This window comes from Malus domestica, chromosome 03 (assembly GCF_042453785.1).
Source record: "Malus domestica chromosome 03, GDT2T_hap1".
Taxonomy (NCBI): domain Eukaryota; kingdom Viridiplantae; phylum Streptophyta; class Magnoliopsida; order Rosales; family Rosaceae; genus Malus; species Malus domestica.
Window position 1 is genome coordinate 8,496,565 of NC_091663.1, and position 21,278 is coordinate 8,517,842.

Here is a 21,278-nt window from a genome sequence, read left to right on the forward strand (position 1 = left end):
CAAAAGTTTAAAAGATGTCAAAGTGTCACGTAAGCCTTCAAATTTAAATTTTAGGTTTAAAATTTGACATCTCCTTTGGTAAAATATCCAAAATAGACGTACCATTTCTTAATAGTTTTTCTTTAAAAAAAAAAAAAACTAAAAACAAAAAGCCTCGCATCCGACGTTTCACTCTCTCTCCCCTCAAAAATGGTCATTTTCAAATGCCAATTTTGTTAGAGCAACTCCACCATTGCAAAGGCCCCTAGGACTATTCATTATTTAATCCATCAAGTAAACAGTAACTGCCTTAATCAACAGTAACCGTCTTTTGCATCTCTACCCCTACACTGAATAGCCATCACAATATGCAATAAAATAATACAAAATAATTTTATTTGTAATTTCGAATAAAAATTTTAATCGTTCTCGTTGTGCCACGTGTCATTATCCAAAAAGACAATTATTGGTGATGAATTTTGATAAGATTTGTATCCAATGTCATCGTGCCACGTGCCGTTACCTTTTTAAAATCGTTGAGGATAGATTTCCGATAAGATTTTTAACCAAATATGTCGCGCCACGTATCACAATCTGTTTACGATCTTTGAGAATAGATTTCGATCAGATTTTTAACGAATGATGGCATGCCACGTGACATTATCTACAACCTAATTCTTTCTAAATCCTCCATATAATCCACCATCAATCCTTAGAAATCTCACACCAATTTTCTCAAGATCTCTATCATTATTCATAGTTTCTGCTTCATTCTTCACCAAAATGTTTGATTTAGAGTCACTTCGATCCATCATGATGACGTGCATCATTCTCCACAACATGATTGTGGAAGATGAGTATGATTATGATGCCATTGATGAATATGAGCCAGACACGATGAACAATTCCAGAACACAAATATATTGTGCTCATGACGTTACCGAATAACCCATGCAGCATGAGCCATTAGAAAGGGATGGACGTTACAATTAAATGCTCATTCAACGATATACTGTACTTCAAAGGCCATATATGCACAATGCCCGACAAATTGACTTGATAGAGCACCAGTGGAAATTGAAATAAGTTCAAGATACTTAAGTTCATTTAGTGTGTTTGTTTTTATTTGGTGTGTTTTTTAAGTTCATTTAGTGAGTTTTTAATTATTTAGTATGTTTATGTAATTTTATTTGGTGTGTTTATGTCCTTTGAATAAAGATTGTCTTAGTTTAAATAAATTACCAAATTAAATAAATATACTCTTAGTTTAAATAAAGTACTATATTAAATAAATAAGAAATTACAATCCAAAGTGATTGGAAAATTATGGGCTCTGATTACAAACAAAGTGATGGGAAAATTATGGGCTCGTGAATGGAAAATCATCACCTAACCAATTTGTGGTGCTAGGATCATCTTCTCATGTGGTGCTATGACCATCTCCTCTTGCTCTTGCTTCTCTTGCACGCCTCCTTTGCACCAAGTCTGCTTTCTCTGAATTCCAAAAATATTTAGAATTCGGAGACTTCCCTTCTAAAGGTGTGTTCATAATGTCACAATCTCATTGAGCCCTTATTCTCTAATCTCTTCCCTGTCTTGCCTAAGTAGCTCTCTTTCTCTCTCATTAGCTTGAAATTCTCTCACAGCAGCTGTAGCTTTTGCCTCCTCTCTAGCCTTATTAGCCTTAAATTTAGCCATTTCTCGCGCCAAAGTCAATTCACCTTGGCGAGCAAGTTCTTCCATATACTTTGCATAATCATTCTTGGAAGCACTCCCTTTTCTCTTTGAAGCCTTCGTACCTTGAGGCCTAATTGGATAACGGGTCGACCCCGACGCTTGTTCAGGGAGAGTTTCCGACATTTGTTCTGGGTCATCTTTATGAACATGCAAGGCATGATCGGGCGTAGAATGTAGAGGGGTGTTATTCATGACAACTTCTGGACCAATAGGCACAATTCTGAATTGAGGACAATCTTTGACAATATTCCAACATTCCCACCGGGTGATGATTGCTTTTGGTTTTTGGATTTGGCATTATACCAAGATTGTGCTAGAAGTGTCTACACAATGCGGGAGAATAAATAATTATAATCAAAGTAGGTAATATAAATATGGGTATAGTACAAACAAATAAATAATATATTGTTACTTGATCCGCTAAATTTTCCCCACTTCGAAGATTATAACTAGCTTGTGCCACGTCATCTCTCCACATACTAAACGATTGGCTAAGTATTCTCTAACGACTGGACATCGATTCTTTGGTTCTTTTCCCATCAATTTTCTCAAAATAATTGGCATGAATAAGACTCCACATTTCTCGTAACTGCATCTCATTACCCGTAATCGGATCATTAGTAACTTCAACCCAGCTAGTACACAACGTAACATCTTCAATAAGTGTCCAATTTGTACCTGCATCATTAGTCATTTTGTTGGAAAAAAAAATTGGATTTAAACTTTGAGAGAAAGATAGGAATGTGGTTGAAACTAGTTGACAAAATATGAAATTGTGGTGTAAGGTAGAAGATAATCAGAATGTATTTATATAAAAGTAAAATTGTTTTTTTTAATTTTTCAATTTTTTTTCGGATTTTTATTAATTTTTTATTCACATAAGTAATCTCTACCATTGGATTAAAAAAAATTTTGAATTCCAATTCTCTAGATTGTGCCACGTGGCACAACGGTAAGATTTTAGAATTTAAAACTGTTTTTTCTTTTTTTTTTAATTTATAAAGCCGAATAACGTGGACCGTTGATTTCAAATCCAATGGCTGAAATTAAATAAGGTTTTAATTTTTTTTTTACCGTTGGAAATCCAACGATCCATAAAATGTTGCCATTGAAATCCAACGGACGTGGGGAAGTCACATGGCCTCCCCAACAGTAACATTTCAGAAAAACGTCGTGGGCCCCATGTCTAAAACAGTGTTGGACGACGTGCGCCCATGCGCATGCTCTTAGCGCAAAAAAGAGAGAAAACGTGGCTGACGTCAGCCTTGCATCATACCCACTTTGGTAATTGCAGGACATAAGAGTACAAGATTTGGTAATTGGGTTTCCACTTAGTCTCATTAATACCTAAAAACAATCATTTAACATAAAAAGATCAATTGCGACATTCGTATGCGTGTAACAAGAGACTAGTATATATTAAAAGAAATATCTTATGAAATATAGATTGTAATTTCATATTATAGTATATAAAAAGAATTGTTATTGGCACTCCAAATTTTTTATATTTAGAAAGAAAAAAAAATACTCTTATAAAGAGTATAAAATAAGATATTTGAAGTGCAAATAAGAGTTCGTAAATAATTTAGTAATAATTTGAAGTGCAAATATAAAAAATTTGGAGTGCCAATAACAATTTTTTTTATATACTCTAATATGAAATTACAATCTACGTTTCATAAGATATTTCTTTTAATATATACTAGTCTCTTGTTACACGCATATCGCAATTGATCTTTTTATGTTAAATGATTGTTTTTAGGTTTTAAATTTAATTATTTTTTGTAATAAAAAATATTCCAAAAAAAAAAAAAAACAGAAGACTACTACGTGGGTTTTCTTTTCATTTTTTTAATGTATAACCTTCATCTCAAAATTCAAACTGTCTTGATTACTATTTTGTCCCTTATTAATTAAGTTGTTTTTTTTTTCAAAAACTTTAATAAAGGAGGGGCATTTTGAACGTTTAACCCTTTCATCCTTCTCACTTTATATACAGAGATTCTTCAAAATACACCCCAAATCATCCTAATGTTCTTACTTATTTTCTCGATCTTCACTTTTACCCTTCATTATTGAGCAAAACTGAAATCACTAAAAGCAAAAACACTTCGAATAAAAATATGTTAACTTGACGATGAAACATAAAATCTGCGTTTTTAGCTCGCCGTTCATTTTACTATTATTCGAAAAAGCACTACTATGGGTTGTTTATCAAAGAGATAAACTTTGAAACAATTGGAAAGGAATTTGAATTCCAGATACCTAAGTTCATGTAATGGTCATCCAGAAATCAGATGAACTACCAAGTTTCTTATGATGAAGAAAATATACAAATAAGTACTCTTGAGTTTTCATAATTCAAAAAATAGATGTGGGGTGTATTCAAATAAACTTTAATTTAAAAAATAGATGTAGGTTGTATTAGGTATGTGAGGTGTAGCCACCAAAATATGGGGTGTGAATAAAATAGCTCAAAAAAGGTCACTTAGTACTACGTTTTAGTGATATTTCTTTTCAATTGTAAGTGAAATGTTTTATGTTTGATTCTCGTCAAAGACGAATTTGAACCTCATTATTGCTAGCCTATTGTGTGACTTAGCCCACTCCTCCATTTCATCCCTAATGTAGATAATATCATTTTTTCAAAAAAATAAAAATAAAAATCTATTGCAGGTGGACACTTTAGTGGGTCAACCAATGATCGGAATCCAATTCTTCATTAATCGGAATCTAGTTCTTGATTTCCTAGTGTTTATTAAACATATAATTATTCACTAATCGGAATTCAATTCTTTATTTTGATTCCAATTAACGGTAGGTAAACAGGTCATTCCTGGCTTTATGAAGAGTGATAAAATCTAAAAGTTTCATAATGTTCATGCATGCAAGCATCCTCTATTTTAGCTTTTCTTCGAACAATTTATTTTCAAATACACCTTCTTCTGGCGTGCGGAAGGGGAATGGAATGAGAGAAATGAAAATTGCACCCATTCTAAGTCATTCAGTAGCGTGTTTACGTATCTGTGATGGGAATAAATATAGGGAATTGGATTTCGATTATGAAGAATTCAAATGTTTACAAATTTTGAAAGAATCAAGAGAGTGATAGAGTTCACACAAAATAAGGAATTCAATTCCTAAAAGTGGAGGAATTGAACTCCCTATATTGATGAGGTATTTGAATTCCATGAGGGTGAGGGAATCGGAAATGCAAGCCTTCTTCCTATTATGCCCTCTTATTATTTTTAAAATTTCAATCTGCAAGCCATTTCCTTCTATTTTTCTTCGTTTTTTTTCTTGATACAAACCAAAGGGCTAGCTGTTTGATATATCATATACGCACACAATATATGTAAACAAGAAGAGTGCTGAGGAGGTGGATGAGGGCATGTTAAAACAACTAATTAAAATGTTATTAAAAAAACATAGATGAAATAAAACAAAAAAGAACAAGGGCATTTTATTATCATATTGATTTCTATTCCGATTTAGGTGAATTTGTAAACAACTTATATGAACTCAGTTTTATTCCTACTCCGATTTCAGAATATTTAAGTAAACAACTTTAACAAGAATCTAATTCTAACTCATCTTCAATTCAATTCCTCCTTAATTTAATTCATCTGATTTTGATTATGGTTATGTAAATGAGCCACAAGTATTTGCATTTACCAATACTTGGAGAATGAAAATACATATAGACCCACCTAAAATGGAGAATCATACTCCTTAAACTTCTAGAATTGGATTCTTGAGATTGGTGTGGTATTTGAATTCAGTCTAATCATACTTATCTTCTACTGTCGAACCACTAACACCAATTTATACCTAAAAATTTGTTTAGCAACCTCTAAAACAAATTTGACATTCTCCAAATTTTGAAATCACCATAGCTCACCAAAATTGCAGCGGGAAATTGAAAAAAATAAGAAAGCAAAAACCAAAACAAGAACAAAACAAAAACCTTGCTCCCCATTGGTCAATCACTTACCACGCGGATAGCTACCCTGGCGTCCACTACCGTCGATAAGACCCCCATCTGACGGTCCCAATCCTCTAACCAGCTTCTCAAGCCTTCGATATCCCCTGGAACAATATGATCCACAATACATCCCACTCTATAAAGCACATCCTCTTAACTGATTCCCAAATCCACTGTCTGAACATTGGCAATTCTTTCTCTCCGTTTCCGATTTGGGTTTTTGAGTCAGAAGGGTGTCTCAGGTTCTCAGTGAATTTTAGTGCGGTTAGGGTTTGAGATATGGAGACTGGTGGTAAGTTGAAGAAAGGTGCCGGAGGAAGGAAGGGCGGCGGTCCGAAGAAGAAGGCGGTGACCCGGTCCGTCAGGGCCGGCCTCCAGTTCCCAGTCGGAAGAATCGGCCGCTACTTGAAGAAGGGACGGTATGCGCAAAGAGTCGGGTCTGGAGCTCCGGTTTACTTAGCCGCTGTGCTCGAGTACCTCGCAGCTGAAGTAAGTCTCTTTCTCTATGACCTCTTTTCTCTCTCTAGATCCATATGTGAGTTTGATCTTGTTTTGGTAGCTAAGGTTTGAGCTTTGAGTATCGGGGTTGTGTTTAATTTTTGTGGTTTAGGGTTTGTGTTAGATTTCTGCCCGAAATTTCTGTTTGGTTGCTGAGAAAATTTCTGATGTGGGTTTCTTGGTTTTTATCCAGGTCCTGGAGTTGGCTGGAAATGCAGCTCGGGACAACAAGAAGAACAGGATTATCCCAAGGCATCTGCTACTGGCCGTGAGGAACGATGAGGAGCTTGGAAAATTGCTTGCTGGTGTGACCATTGCTCACGGCGGTGTGCTTCCAAACATCAACCCGGTCCTCCTGCCCAAGAAATCAGAGAAAGCCGCCGGAAAGGAGCCAAAATCTCCAACCAAGGCAACCAAGTCTCCAAAGAAGGCTTAGGTTCTCTCAGTGAATCAATCCCAGCAAATGTTTAGTCAAATCCCCACATGTTTAGATTTAGTTTGTGACCCCTCCCCATTTGTATGTAGTCTGTATGCAGCAGGTCTTTGTCTTTCGTTTGTTGTAGGAGAAAAGAGAAATCGAGACTTGAACTTCCATTGAATTTGAAAGCAGTTGTAATCCTTCAAAATCTTGTGTGATCTTGTCATGTTTTAGGAGCTTTGATTTTCTTGGAATTCCATTTATGAAATTGAAACCCCTTGTTTCTTTCATTGCCTCAAGTAGTAGTTTGTTTGATGAGATTTGAAGGTTTGGTAATGATGCCTTTTGATGTGATGTTATTTGTCAATTGGTTGCTTTGTGAATTGTTTGAAGAAAAGGGACCTCTTTTTTGTTTTTATCAAGCATAATCTGCACCCTTTATCCAATATTCCTTTTGCCTTTTATACCACCTTTCTTTACTGTAATGACTTGGTATTAGTTTGGTGTCTACGATTGGATTCAATAACTTAATACAGTTAAAGATATGTTAAAAGAATAAATGGAATAAATTTTTTTTTGTTTTTTTAATCTTGGATTTAAGGTAGTTAAATTTCTCACGAAGGAAACTTATTCCATTCAATTCTTTGAAAATGATGATTAAGGGCTTGCTTGGTATGCAGGATATGATTGGAACTAACAATTCTCTTATTTTAAGGCATATTGATGGTTGAAAATGATTTTTGGTTGAAGGGGATGAGAAGAGGAATACATATGAAGAAAATTCATTCCTTCTAATTCTATCATTTTGGAGAGGATCTGAATGGATAAGTTTTTTTTTTCATGAGTAATTCATCTTCTAATCTCTTATTGGTTTTAAGTTTTTCATTTCTCACCTTAAAATACCATAAAATTAGGAGTTATCCATTCCAATTCAATCTTATATACCAAACGAGCCATAACTTCCTTCACGTCCTCTAATCCCTTCAAAATGAATGTCATTTATCTTGAAATTGATGAGTTCAATCCAATGAAATCTTTGGAGCAGACGAGACCTCAGACCTTGGTGTTTTTAGGCAGAATTGCTCATTGGAAATTGGCATTTGATGTGTAGAGTTGAGAAAGGAGAAAGGAGAGTAGAAATTGGAAGTGGGAAACCCTTTTGTTGATGTGAGTAGTTGAATCATTTAATCCTATGCGTTCACCTTCTGCACTACATATGTGATTGATTTGGATTTGGCTATGTTCTGTATCCTTTTTATCTTTTTTGAGGGTCTGAAAGAAAAATACCAGTAGACCAATAATTAGACAGTAATGACTATGTATTTTGATATCTGTTGCACGAAATTTATTGTTACCATTAAAATTACTATTTGGTTCTCGGAAATAATCACGCCGAAATAATTTGGTGAAGCTCTCTTCCTCTTGTGTTCAATGCAGGAACATTCTTGCATAGGAAGAAATATCGTTGAATGGTTTGGTGTTCATCGATATATAGCGGACACTTGAAAATGGATTGCCAGATGCTAATTTTGCTACTTTCTTCAATTTTCAAGAATTATATTGGCTTTTGCTGTTACTTGTATGTATGTAGGTAGAGGATATGGGAATGAGCATATGATAGGAAGCAGACCCTAAGAGTCTATGTCCATTTTTTTGAGATGACATTTTCATTACATTCTTTATCGTATACGTGAGTGATTTTTAGCTACTTATTAATATAATACATGGATTGGAATTTATATAAGCTATGAAGCACGGATACGGATGCGGTAATACGAATTTGGGAGCATGAAAAATAAAAAAATGGGAATTTGGTAGCAGCGGGGATTCGCCAATTAAAAAGGTTTAAATAACGCACCCTGTCTCACTTCAAAATTCATGTGTAGGACAAAAACAGTGTCGTTTTGTGAGTCAGGGTAGGGACTGCACTTCATCTTCTATCCGCAGCTTCTTTGGAAGGCGGAACCACTGAGCGACAGCCGTTCACACAGCCGCTTCAAGCCGCTACCAACCGAACCCAGGCAAACCAGGCGAATCCGCTCCCGGGGCGCCAAACGGCACCGGTTCAAAGAATCCGTGCTCATTTTACTTTCACCCAGCCGGAGGAGCATCGAGCTTTCAGTCAGCTCATGACGGAAGCGTTTTGCGGCCATATTCCTCCCAATAGACCGGCGCACGCTAAGGTGAAATGAGAGGCGCAAATGGCGTAGTTGGTATTCTGCGCACGTCTGTCCTGGCCAGGATTTTATTGACTCGCCACTCTTGCTCCAAATTGTTTGTTGCAGGTCTGCCAAAACCTAACCCTTTTGCTTTGATTTGTTTCTCTTAGAATTTTATTTTTCGATATTCTCCTCGGTCGATCTTGTTCTAAGTTAAAATTCTTTGGTCGAAATCTTATTGCCAATGCATCAAATAGCCAAACTCCAATCCCATTTCGCTGTAGATTAGAGTAGTTTAGAATATCGCGTTTATATATAGATTGTTGATAAAAGATATAACCGTGAAATTTTGGATTTTAAGTTCTACTGCTTTTGATATTGTAAAGATCATGGGTTTGGAGACGTGGATTATGCCAATTGGAAAGGGCATTTTACCCGGCCTTTCACACGCAAGTTCGAATCTGTAGATTAGAGCAGTTTAGAATATCGGCTTAGATTTGAATTGTTGATAAAAGATATAACAACTAAATTTTGGATTTTAAATTTGTTTGAGGCACCGAAGTAGGGGAAACAAGTTCCGACAGCTTTTGATATAGTAATTATACTGCAGCCTAAGCTATCTGTAATATGCAGGGCTTTCCTGGGATACAAATGAACCTGTTCTTAAGGAAGCTTTCGGAAAACATGGTGAAATAATTGAAGGTAGTGTTAAACTCTTTGAGGCTGGCAATAATTTCGTAGGTCTTTATTTTCTTGTAGATGATGCAAGGATACCAATTATTTACTTGAGAATTTATGTCGATGTGTTAAACAGTTAAAGTTATTTGTGATCATGTGAGTGGGAAATCGAGAGGGTATGGATTTGTGAAATTTACCTCTGAAAGTGAAGCCACCATTGCTCTCAAGGAGATGGATGGTCAGGTAGTTTTGTCCATCATGATTAATTTCTTTGTAATTTGCATGTGTCGAAAACTTGAAATCACCCTACTAGCTACCTTATTAGGAACACAAAGTAATATTATTGCTCCATGTTTGTGTTACTTTTCAGGTTCTGGATGGCAGACAAATCCGCTTGCAATTTGCACACAAGGAGTAGTGACATTGATCTGAGGTAAAATTTACTTAGTAGATAAAAGCTTTTTACGATTTAAGTGTTTGGTCACACTACTCTGTGCTTTGGTTCTTTCCATGGAGTTTACTAATCAAGTTCTGTACCATATAATTTTCGTTGGCTGGAATTCCTTTTACAGTTGGCTTTGTATTCATTCGTTACCAGTTGCTTCCATATGCTAGTCATGCCTTACATAACAAATATCCATTTTTTCACGGGAAATAAGTTGCCAATTTTTCATGTTGCATAAACCAGGAAAATTTAACATTTTGGGAAGCGTTTTGGGTTAGAAAAATGATTTAGCTTCAAAATTTCTTGCTTCTCATCGATGATAAAGCAGGTTCTAGGCTGATTTTGGCTTTTCATATTTCTGTCTCACAAATTGCTTCTATTGACCATCAATTGATGCTGCTAGAATGAAAACTGGTGGCAGGATTTAGCTTACAATTGTCCAATTGATAATGTATAGCATAAAGTTGTTTAATTTGATTACAAAACATGCATGTTCTAAGGGACTACGGATGGTGGTAGGGAGCATAGCGTTAACTTGCTCCCATTTGCTCCCAGGACATATTTGTCTTGAACATAATAGGTGAGATCCAGAAAGCTGGTTTTTTGTTTGTTTCGGAGCCTGTATAATTTACTTTAGGATGCTTCCTCTAAGTGGTAATATCATGTCTTGTTGCGTGTTTGAGCAGGTACAGTGGATTGGAGGGGGCATGCAGCATGCCGCATGCTGTGGTAGGTAGTGGTAACCAGCAAGTCCAAATTTAAGTTGCCCACAAATTGTTGTTGTCCATTGACAATTCTGTAAAATTCTGAGTGATAATTTTTTCCAGTTAGTGTCGTCATCTATGAAATCAAGATATTTGAAGAGATTTGATCAAACGTTACGGTGAAACACATACGTCTCCCGTACCATAAAGAGACATTCCATCAAGTTTATATCCCCTCATGGCGGTTCTTTGAAATGATCTGAATCGAAAACTTGGCTTACGACTGGTTTTGGATCTTTTGGTACGGCAAGGGTAGCATGTCCATGGGGTAGCAGTTGGATGTTCATACACAATGATAGGGAAAGAACTAAGACCTTCATGCCCTTCTTGCCCCTGCCCTCCATTCCATCTTGGTGTAGTTTTGCATCCGTACATATATCACAAACTCTGTTGGTTTTTGCTATAAAAACAGGTCTTAGTTCTGTGAAAAAACAAAAATGAGAATATGCACAAGTTTTTGTTGTTTGTGGGCTTTTGGAGTGAGAATATGGAAATGTTTGTGTTGTTTGTGAGATTTTGAGGAAACTAAACTTATCGAGATCGGTTTAGAGTATGGGTGGGCACGATCTGAATCCAGATGGGCGATAACATAGAAATAAGGAGGTGGACGGGAAACATAGATTGGATAAAGAAGGGATCAGAATATGGAGCACAAGTAGATTCGGTCGAAACATTGGGGACATAATGCAGGCCGACGAGCACGCAGAAAATAAAAGAAGAAATAGAGAAACATGAGATGACCACCGACCCTCTGTTTGGCCAGGGCCAGCGACGGAGAAGGGAGGAAGCTCCATGAGATGGCCACCGACCCTGGATCTGGCCAGGGCCAGCGACAGAGGGAGGAAGAAGTAAACATCAAACTCTCACAAGGAGAAGGAACTCTAATGAGCTCTCTCACGAAGGGGAGTATTTTAAGACTTTTGTACTCTCGTTAATGCGTAGTGCAAACTATATATAAGAGAAACAATCAAGAATAGTAATCTCATCGTTTAGCATAAGCGAAGTTGAATTCTCAATCCTTATTTCTCAAACTCTATATCCCTTTTCAATGCGGAAAAAAAAAGAAAAAAAAAAAGAAAGCATGGTAATCTGATTTGAGTTCAATCCTAAACCATTCCATTTTCGTCGATTCAACCGGCCAACACTGAAAGCTACAAAGCATGTGGGCATGAAGACATATTGAACAAGACAATGACCAAGTTAACTTCCCTCAAGAATAGGTATCGTTTTCATGCCTTCCAGTCTGGGCAACTTCAACAAAAATCAGCCTCCCGTCAACCATCTGGACAAATTATCAACAAATTAAGATTTCAGAAGAGAAAGAGGTCGAAAAAGCACAACAAAACAAGGGATGCTGGCAATTTGATCAACCAAACACACATTCAGGGATAAAAGACCAGAAATGCTTGACAAACTGCAGTCTATAGCATCTCTATCAATTCAATTTGACTAATTTCAATATTAAATTGAAAAACGAAACAAATTTACATAATTTAACAGCATAAGAACACTTCTGATACGAGTGAATTAACCACTTTAATCTGAAAAAAATATGGATTTGTGAATTGGGTTTTGTTTTTCCCATAGGAAGGAAATTACCCTGCCATCCATTGCCTTCAAAGCTTTTTGTGCCTCAACATCTGACTGGTAAGTAACAAAACCAAAACCTTTTGGTCTATCAGTTCGACGATCCATAATTAACCTAGCTAAACAAACAAATCAAAAAATCACAAAGGAAAAACCAGTCACTAATTTTCCACATATTACGGAGTAAAAAAAATAAAGAATTAGAGAAAATTAATATGGAAAAAAAAAAAAAACCTTCTGTAACATTTCCAAAAGGAGAGAACAATTTCCTGAGCTGTTCACTGGAAGTGAACGATGATAACCCTGAAAAACAAATCCAGGAAATCAGAACACAAAAACCCAAAACATAAAATTTGAGAGAGAGAGAGAGAGAGAGAGAGAGAGATTACTGCTGACGAAGAGCTGCGAGCCTAATCTTTTGGCCATCTCTGTGTGTTAACCCAAATCCCGGATTTCTATTTATTTTGATAAAAAGTAGTGAACGAGCAGTTTTTGTACTTTAAAGCTAAATTGGGAATTTAGGGTTCATCACTTCGAAGTTGTAAATTAGTAAACTCACTTGTGCCCAGATGCTAGATATTTGTTGAGCTTTATTGGGCTTTGTTATTGCTAACCATCTGGCCCATATTCAAAAGGAGTTGATCCAATGTCTGCCATGCCCAAATTAGTTTGGAGTTAACATAAAGCAAAATCTACACAAAAATGAATGAACACTTGCAAATCAAAATTTACATCTCCTCGTTTGCATCTAGGGGTGGGCATGGGCCGGGGATAACATTTTCTAATATAGGAACCGGACCTTACCCGGCCCAGTTGAAACGGGCCGGTTCGGGCTGGGTCCACGGGTCCTTTTTTTTTTTTTTGAAAAAAAATAACTAAAATTTGCACAGATTCAGCAGATTCACTACCAGTACCAGTGCAGACTGCATTTGTGCAGATTTTGCACAAATTCACTCCGAGTCCCTGCAATGATTCACATCCAATCCAAATACAAAGTCCAACATCCAAGTTCATAGATTAATAATTTGAGGTAACAAAGTGAACATCTGGGACATTTCGACGTCATTGTGAGATAAGTTTATTAATTATACTTGTTGCAGTTGGTAGAGATGCTGAACTTGTAAGGGAGGTTAGCTCCACAGCTGGAATCTAGCACCACTCTTTTCCAGACAGCTGCAAGAGAGAAACGATAAAAATATATGAGTTACTCTTGACCATCTGGGAAATTTACAATAAAATTGTATGATAAATGATATTTAGGAAATAGAGGTATTATTAATGAGAATAATATCTTTCCTTTTATGCTTCTATTAGGAATCAGGATATACAAATGCATAGCCAGACATCTATTATAATCCTAACAAATCAAAACTAGTGTAAGAACCTGAAGTTGTAGAGCCAGTTCAAAACATATAAACCACAAAGCAAGCAGGTGATCTATATTAAAGAGCACTTTAAGTACATAAATCAAGTGAAAAGCCCAATTGAACGCTATACAAAATACCCAAATCTGGCTCAGGGTGACAAGCAAGTCCAGAATAATTGAAATACGCATCCCAGATAAGTAAACATGTCATGATTGTTTTCTTAATTGAGAGAGATCATAATTGTGAGTTCAACTTCGTTTGTAGCCACTACAATTTATAGGCTTCAACATTCAACCATTGGAGTTCCTACCTAATGAGACATCCTAGAGAATACAAAACGCTCTTTGCCAGACACAATGTATCCTTTATGTAGACAGACTTCTGGAACCTCATTAACCCCAAAAACTACAAACTATATCTTTATCAATATCCCTATTTTTCGAAACATTACATAAGCATGTTAAACTTCATAGGTGAAAGTGTTTATGAGATTCTTGAGAGCAAAAGCATGGTTTCCAATGGATAGTTTTCATTTCTTCAGTAGTGGTCACACTATCTAGTATCTAATTTTCTTAACAACTTAGAAGGCATCAAAGCTTGCCAAAATAATTCTCTGAGGATCATGGTTATAAAATTTCTAACTCATAGTACTTCTGAAACCATCTCTTCCTCTAAATTTTTACATAAAAAAATTGAAACAAAAAGGGAAAGAAAAAAAGTTGGCATCTCTTCCCAAATCCCAATTTCTCACAGCCCTAGCACAATTCAACAAACCAGTGAAGCTCAGCTAGCCTCAAATTTACCAGCTATAGTTGCACTTCATAGTCTAGTATGGACCAGAAAACTCATGATCCATCAAATGGCAGGAATTCAATATAGCCAAACCAACACAAATCGCCTTAGATTGTCTAGACCGGTTACCAGGAGGATTTCGTAGCGTCCAAATTGGAACCAAAAACAAACAATCTGACCTGATTTATTCATCATATTAACAAAGTTATTGCTGCATATGTACTGCAAACAGGAATTCTAATAGTCCAAACATTCAGATTATTAAAGGCCCTCTGGGTTCTCAGAAGCAAATAAATCAATCATCAATTCAATCATCAACAGTAACCTAGTTCGAAAACCCTAAAATCCCTACACCCAAAATTCAAATTAATAACAAAACCCTAATTCAAAATTACCTAAATTTTAGAGGGATGATGGATGGTACCAGTGTCCTCGACGACGATGATGGGGTGATGGTGGTCGCGACGGTGGGGGTGCTGTCAAAGAGGAGAGAATCCACGGCGGGGCTAGTGGGGTGATGGCCTGGGTTCTATGGGATGTCGTCGAGGAGGATGATGGGTGATGCCGTTGTGTTCGTCGCGACAGTGGTGATGTCGTCGAGGAGAATCGACGGCTGGTGAGAACTGTGAGGAGGAGAACGATTGGAGTCGAGGGACTGAGAGTCTGAGAGCGAGAGTGATTCTGGAACCCGGGAGGATTTGGCAAGGGTTAAAACTAACGGTTGAGGTTGGATGATAAGTTATCATTTAATCTTGACCGTTCATTATAATTAGAAATGGGTCGGTTTGGGTACCGTTTGTTTTAATTAGAGTAAATTGTAACAATGGTCCCTCAACTTCAATCAACTTGGAGCAATGGTCCCTCAACTAAAAATTCATTACCATTGGTCTCTCAACTTATCAAAATGTGTAGTTATAGTCATTTTCATCAATTTCGTCAAAATTTTGTCAAAATAAGTTATGTTGGAATAACCATTTATATAATTAGGGTCCCTTAACTCATCAAAGTGTGTAATTATGGTCATTTTCGTCAACTACGTAATTTTTTTTGTCAAAACGAGTTATGTTGGAAGGACCATTACTACAATTGGGTTAAAATTAAGGGATCATTTCTCCAGTTGAATTAAAGTTGAGGGGCCAATGGTAATGAATTTTTAGTTGAGGGACCATAGCTGCAAGTTTTGATAAGTTGAGGGACCATTGCTTTAATTGAGTTAAAGTTAAGGGACCATCGCAACAATTTACTCTTTTAATTATAAGAAACCGGCCCAGACCGTTTTCTTTCTACAATTTTTTAGAACCGGCCCTACCTGCCCCGAACCTAGATTACCTGTCCTGACCTGCGGTTTCTCTACCTGTTTGCCCACCCCTATTTGCATCTATGCATTAGAGCAAAGCTAAAATTTTATGTATATGATCTCCAATCTTGGAGATGCTCTTAAGCCTCTTAGTTCTCACCTAAACCCAAGCAAGGGACTTCATATCTCGCTTACAAGTATAGTATACATTGTCACATCCCGGCTCGGGATGGACCACTTCCCGGGCCCGCTCCACCACCATAGCACGATATTGTCCGTTTTGGGCTTACCATTCCCTCACGGTTTTGTTTTTGGGAACTCACGAGCAACTTCCCAGTGGGTCACCCATCCTGGGAGTGCTCTGGCCTCCTTCTTGCTTAACTTCGGAGTTCCTACGGAACCCGAAGCCAGTGAGCTCCCAAAATGCCTCGTGCTAGGTAGGGATGAGAATATACATTTAAGGATCACTCCTCTGGGCGATATGGGATGTCACATACATTCATATATTTATTACTTTAGTTAAGGTAGAATGTTTTGCAGATATATTTATGTTAGTTTATTAGTTTTTTTTTGTTACAAGATATTAATTAGATTTTTTAGAGTTGAAAAATGCATAATATTAGATGATTTTAATTGATTATTAATTTTTTTTAGAAAATATAAAATGGATATAAAAAAAAATAACTTAACTCACTTTTAAAAATCATCTATGTTTTTGGACCTGGGCCTAAAAGCCTCTAAAATTTATATAGTAAAATATGTTATCCGCCAAGGCGGATGTAAAGATGCATATATCCTTCTCAAGGGGGGATGCAATAATCATCATTTTTCATAAGGGTCGATGATATTCCACCCTTTTTGCCCATCTTATATAAGGATATATCATTTTTTATAATGATATATTTATACTAAGGGTGTTACTGAAATAAACTGGTATTCAATTCGTGAGATTCAAATTTAAAAACTCTTACTTACAAATAATAAAATATCACTATAGAATAGTTAAATTTTTATTTAAAAAATTAGTTTGATTTTTCAAATCTTTTATTAATGGGCACGATTATAAAGAATTTATGTTTAAAGATCCGTTGAGAAGTTATTGCAACCTAAAACAATTAGATGTCTAATATATTTTGGTTAAGGAATTGAACACTCACATTCAACAATCATTTTTTTTTTTATGTGGAGTACATTACATTTATAATTCTACCACAAAGGGGCACTAGCCATAAGGCAAATACAAATACAGAAATACACACACCAACAACATATACAACAAACTCACGATGAGTTGTCGCAACTTATTCCGACTCTGAAAGAGTTAAATTGCAAAAAAAACTTAAAACAAGGCCCTACAACATCCATAATGTGAAGTTACACTTAATACACAGACTTAGTGTCTCCAACATAATCGGCCAAAATATTATAATTTCTTTTGCGCTTCTTAAGGAAGTTCTTGAACCAATACGTCGAAAGTTTTGGGTGCCTTTTCCGTCCATTGTCATAATCCACATAGTTGATACCAAATCGAACTGTATACCCTTCGCTCCATTCAAAGTTGTCTAAAATTGACCATGCAAAGTATCCTTTCACATTACTTCCCTTCCTGCACCCCAAAAAAAATTAAGGAAAACTAATGAAAATGGTTTGAAAACTTTGAGTTTTAATAATAAGGACAAAATAAAGGGTAAAGTGAATAGTACCAGAATTGATTTTTTAGTGTAAAAATGTGGTTTTTGTTAAAATGAATAGTACCGAAAGCTTTTCGTTAAAGTTCCCAAAAAATTAATGATTTGGCATCAATGTGATTACTAAATAACCAAAAAGCAATATAGTTTTAATTACTTTGTCAACAACACTTACTTGATTGCTGCTTGAAGGTAACAGAGATGGTGATTGTAGTAGTCAGTTCTATTGGTGTCATGAAGAGCATCCTCTAGTGATAAGGTTGAATTATTGACCTCGTCAATGCCTGCAATAAAATTCATTACAATACATATTTAGTATTCTCTTTTATCTAAAAAAGAGAGATGATTGGTTTTATATTTAGATTTGGCAGCACTTAACTGTATTTTACATCAATTTATACATATATAAAAAATGATAAGTGAAATAATTAAGTTAGGTGTAAAAGTGTTAATTACCATTCTCAGTAATGTAAATGATTGGATCACCATACTTATTCTTCGTGTAGAGTACAAAATCATGAATTCCTTTTGGATAAACATATAACCAGTTTGAAGCAGCCTGTAATACCATATTTGAGATTTATAAAAGTTGTATAAATTAATCCTCCAAATATGAATAACTTGACCTAAAATTTGATGTGTACCTGAGGACCAATAGGAACGCCATCAAGTTCAGCTGCCACAACATATATATGAATGTGATCAATAGTAGAATCTAATAATACTGACGTATGATTAATTAGCCGATAAAATTTTTGAATTTGTACTCACTTAGTAAAGTAACATGTGGATCATATAAGTAACTTGCAGGTTCAGAATAATTCTTAGGTACATCAGCTGCATATCTAGCAGAATAATAGTTCAGTCCAATAAAGTCAAAAGACCCAATTAACATCTTTGATTCTTCATCTGTGAATTTGGGTAATCGTTCTCTAACGAGGCCTTGCATGCTGTATGGGTAGTCACCTCTTGTAATTGGATCCATAAACCTATAAAAATGTGAAACTTCCAAACATGAACTTATAGTATGCATACTATACCAGTCACGGCTGGCTAGCTAGCTAATCAACATTATAAGTCATAAATAGGGCGATCTCAAACCAACAAAACTCCTTGTTTTGCAAGGATCGGGAGGGGTGAGGAACGTTTATCGTACGCAACCTTACCCTTAATTTGCAAATAGACTATTTCCACAACTCAAACCTGTAACCTTTCGGTCACAAATGAGCGACATTTCTGTTGCACCAAGGTTTACCCTATTTACGAGTCATAAATAAATAAAAAGAAATAGTAATGCTATTCATACCATGTTTTTATACCACATTTTTATACTACCTTAAGTGGTATATGATACGGACAATATCGTGCTACGGCAGTGGAGCGGGCCCGGGATGTGATGGACCCCGGGTCGGGAAAATAAAAAAAAAGAAAAGAAAAGAAAAAAAGAAAAAAAGAAGGAAAAAAAGAAAAAAAAAAGAAGAAAAAAAAACCACATCATTTGAAAAATTTGCAAAACCCAAGGAAATGAAGGAGAAAGACTTCTCGTATACCACAATCATCGTTTGATTAATTAGTTTTTCTTAATTATTAGTTTATTAAATAATGAACTAAATTTAAAAATCTGATTAATTCAAATGATGTGGTTGTCCACATCAAATACCACCTAAGGTGGTATGAAAATATGGTACAAAAACATGGTATGAATAACATTACTAAAAAAGAAATCAATTGCACTTGCCATCCGAACATAAAATCCAAAGCTCGATATGAAGCATCCATATCTTCCTTTGCTTCTGAAGCAGGCTCAAACCAGTGCGACACTAGTGTTATTCCTATCACCCCATTCTGATATGCCTACAAAGAAAATTCAGAAAATTATTTGATTTAGTGCCCTACAAAGTCCAAACTTTGTTTACCTCGCTATACAAAATGTTTCCTAGCACACCAATATTCAGACAAAAACAGGAACTAGCTAGCTAGTTAATTAATTGTACCTGAAAATTTTCTTTGTACACTTTTACAGCAGCTGCATGAGCAAGAAGTTGGTGGTGTGTGACTAAATAGGGTTCGATAGCTGAATCTCCACCGAGGCAGGTTGGGTCTTGCCAAGCAGAGCATCGTCCGGGTGCGTGGATCCCAATTGTATAAGCATGGTTGCTAAAGGTATATGGCTCATTCAACGTGATCCAGTGCTTCACTCGGTCACCAAAAAGTGAAAAACAAAGTTCTGCGTAGTCTTTAAAGTCATCGCTGTGTGTACATTTCAAACGCTTTTGTTAGATATATATAGAACGTACGTTTTAGTTAAACAAATGATCAATATTATACATAAGATAAACTTTGTTGACTTACGCAATACGAGGGCTTAAGAAACCACCATATGCATCTTCTAAAGCTTGAGGAACATCCCAGTGAAAGAGTGTCACAAATGGTTGTAGGCCTATATATAACATTACCAGTAGAAAGAAGATTAAAAGTTCGATTCAGTTAAACTGTAATTATATATTATGTAATGGGCGGATATATGAGATTAGGTAGCTTTATCACCATGGAGAAGGAGTTCATTGATGAGATTGTCGTAATATTCAATTCCTTTCCTGTTAACACCCCCACTTAGCGTTCCATCTAGTAAATAGAACAAGATAATCAAATTAGTTAATGCCTAATTAATTCAGGTTAGTCCATGAAGTAATTGGTCCCAAATCAAATATATGAACGCTGATGATCAACATTACTTGGTAACAATCTGGACCACGAGATAGAGAACCTATAAGCATCGAACTTCATATCCTTCATAATTGCTACATCTTTCTGTAATGACAAGAAAGAAATACATAATACAAGAAAGAAGCTAAATATTAATTGACCATCTCATGTTCAATGTGCCCTTCAACTTCAAAGTATGAAAGGTTTGGAGAATTAATAATATTATTCCTTGATAGATAACCTTATAGAGGTGGTATTGATCAATGGCGACATCTCCATTGCTGCGATCAGTGATTTTTTCTGTAAATAACCATAGAAGTTTTTTTTATTATTTAAAGCATAAAGATGGTAGAAATCATACAGTACGAACTATTATGTCCATACATGTATAGTCCATATCTTAACATATGCATATATACTACATGCCCAATGGTAGTTGATGATGGTATGCAGAAGACTATACCTGGATGGTTGTGGGTGAAGGTGTCCCATATGCTTGGTCCTCTACCATCTTCGTTCCATGCACCTTCTACCTGAAATGTGCATACATACATTTAAACTGAAGATGTCAATATTCATGCTTGATTATATATATGCTAGTTTTCTGACATTGAAATAAAATTAAACCTAAGTGATTATATGAAGGGAAATTAAATGGCTAAGCTCTAGTAAAGACTGACCTGGTAAGATGCTGAAGCTGCGCCAAAGACGAACCCTGGTTTAAGAGCATCAAATTTTCCCCTGTCAAGAGAGTTACAGACAATGGGCCGATATGGCTTAGCAGCTTTGGTGTTTGTCAATGCAAAGCCAGTGAGTAGCAACACAAACAAGAGCAAAGATCCTAACTCATGCATCGCCATAGTTAACTGGAGGGGGTTTGGTGATCGAGATAGCTAGGTTGGTTCTTCCCTGCATATTGCATGGGGTTTATATAGAGGGGCTACGTACTACGTCTACATATGAAAATAATTGATAAGCATTTACTTACTAAAATTTGATAAACTCGGGCAGGCTTTAAAAAAGTGTGGACCACTTTAAAAGACCAAAGCAAATACTTTTTGTAACAATAATAGTGTTGGGATAATACACTTATACATACATACATTATATATATATATATATATATAACTTGAAATTTTGGTGGATTGATATGCAATATATACCAAGGAATGGATTTA

General features: G+C 35.8%; 4 protein-coding genes across 7 annotated transcripts; 2 read left to right on the plus strand and 2 right to left on the minus strand.

The window, feature by feature from the left end:
* The first annotated feature begins 5,378 nt into the window (after positions 1–5,378).
* LOC139194056 (histone H2A-like) lies at positions 5,379–6,907 on the plus strand. The gene is made up of 2 exons (XM_070818253.1): positions 5,379–6,190; positions 6,393–6,907. The coding sequence occupies exons 1-2, from the start codon at positions 5,981–5,983 to the stop codon at positions 6,633–6,635; spliced, it is 453 nt and encodes a 150-aa protein (XP_070674354.1). The 5' UTR covers positions 5,379–5,980; the 3' UTR covers positions 6,636–6,907.
* Positions 6,908–8,482: 1,575 nt separating this feature from the next.
* Positions 8,483–11,679, plus strand: LOC103421360 (glycine-rich RNA-binding protein 4, mitochondrial-like). Of its 4 annotated transcripts, XR_011578770.1 has the most exons (6): positions 8,484–8,902; positions 9,410–9,478; positions 9,591–9,697; positions 9,825–9,887; positions 10,400–10,479; positions 10,586–10,765. XR_011578770.1 is itself a non-coding variant. In XM_070818254.1 (5 exons), exons 1-4 carry the CDS (start codon positions 8,806–8,808, stop codon positions 9,870–9,872), a joined length of 321 nt encoding a protein of 106 aa, XP_070674355.1. In that variant the 5' UTR covers positions 8,483–8,805; the 3' UTR covers positions 9,873–9,887; positions 10,586–10,765. The 4 variants fall into 4 exon arrangements, 3 of the variants coding, with proteins under 3 accessions (XP_070674355.1, XP_070674356.1, XP_070674357.1); XM_070818254.1 differs by lacking the exon at positions 10,400–10,479 and having other exon boundaries at positions 8,483–8,902; XM_070818255.1 differs by lacking the exons at positions 10,400–10,479; positions 10,586–10,765 and adding an exon at positions 11,083–11,679 and having other exon boundaries at positions 9,825–9,901.
* LOC103421351 (organelle RRM domain-containing protein 6, chloroplastic-like) lies at positions 11,636–12,897 on the minus strand. Its single transcript, XM_008359380.4, has 4 exons — positions 12,640–12,897; positions 12,485–12,553; positions 12,263–12,369; positions 11,636–11,945 (listed from the first exon to the last, which is right to left on the minus strand). The coding sequence occupies exons 1-4, from the start codon at positions 12,674–12,676 to the stop codon at positions 11,874–11,876; spliced, it is 285 nt and encodes a 94-aa protein (XP_008357602.1). The 5' UTR covers positions 12,677–12,897; the 3' UTR covers positions 11,636–11,873.
* A 3,967-nt stretch (positions 12,898–16,864) lies between these two features.
* LOC103421343 (beta-glucosidase 12-like) lies at positions 16,865–21,005 on the minus strand. The gene is made up of 13 exons (XM_008359368.3): positions 20,781–21,005; positions 20,564–20,633; positions 20,342–20,400; positions 20,130–20,205; positions 19,942–20,019; positions 19,747–19,834; positions 19,389–19,644; positions 19,133–19,248; positions 18,166–18,383; positions 18,039–18,070; positions 17,851–17,953; positions 17,570–17,678; positions 16,865–17,312 (listed from the first exon to the last, which is right to left on the minus strand). The coding sequence occupies exons 1-13, from the start codon at positions 20,958–20,960 to the stop codon at positions 17,087–17,089; spliced, it is 1,611 nt and encodes a 536-aa protein (XP_008357590.1). The 5' UTR covers positions 20,961–21,005; the 3' UTR covers positions 16,865–17,086.
* Positions 21,006–21,278: the final 273 nt, after the last annotated feature.

Excerpts from the sequence above, each read along its gene's own strand:
- LOC103421343 (XM_008359368.3), bottom strand. The coding sequence starts at position 20,960 with ATGGCGATGCATGAGTTAGGATCTTTGCTCTTGTTTGTGTTGCTACTC. Across the intron at positions 20,634-20,780 it reads CAGCTTCAGCATCTTACCAG|GTAGAAGGTGCATGGAACGA; the intron begins GTCAGTCTTTAC and ends TGCACATTTCAG. Across the intron at positions 19,835-19,941 it reads CAATGAACTCCTTCTCCATG|GCCTACAACCATTTGTGACA; the intron begins GTGATAAAGCTA and ends TGTTATATATAG.
- LOC103421351 (XM_008359380.4), bottom strand. The coding sequence starts at position 12,676 with ATGGCCAAAAGATTAGGCTCGCAGCTCTTCGTCAGCA. Across the intron at positions 12,554-12,639 it reads CTCGCAGCTCTTCGTCAGCA|GGTTATCATCGTTCACTTCC; the intron begins GTAATCTCTCTC and ends TTTGTTTTTCAG. Across the intron at positions 12,370-12,484 it reads TTTTGGAAATGTTACAGAAG|CTAGGTTAATTATGGATCGT; the intron begins GTTTTTTTTTTT and ends TTGTTTGTTTAG.
- LOC139194056 (XM_070818253.1), top strand. The coding sequence starts at position 5,981 with ATGGAGACTGGTGGTAAGTTGAAGAAAGGTGCCGGAGGAAGGAAGGGC. Across the intron at positions 6,191-6,392 it reads TCGAGTACCTCGCAGCTGAA|GTCCTGGAGTTGGCTGGAAA; the intron begins GTAAGTCTCTTT and ends GTTTTTATCCAG.
- LOC103421360 (XM_070818254.1), top strand. The coding sequence starts at position 8,806 with ATGAGAGGCGCAAATGGCGTAGTTGGTATTCTGCGCACGTCTGTCCTG. Across the intron at positions 9,479-9,590 it reads ACATGGTGAAATAATTGAAG|TTAAAGTTATTTGTGATCAT; the intron begins GTAGTGTTAAAC and ends TGTGTTAAACAG. Across the intron at positions 9,698-9,824 it reads TCAAGGAGATGGATGGTCAG|GTTCTGGATGGCAGACAAAT; the intron begins GTAGTTTTGTCC and ends GTTACTTTTCAG.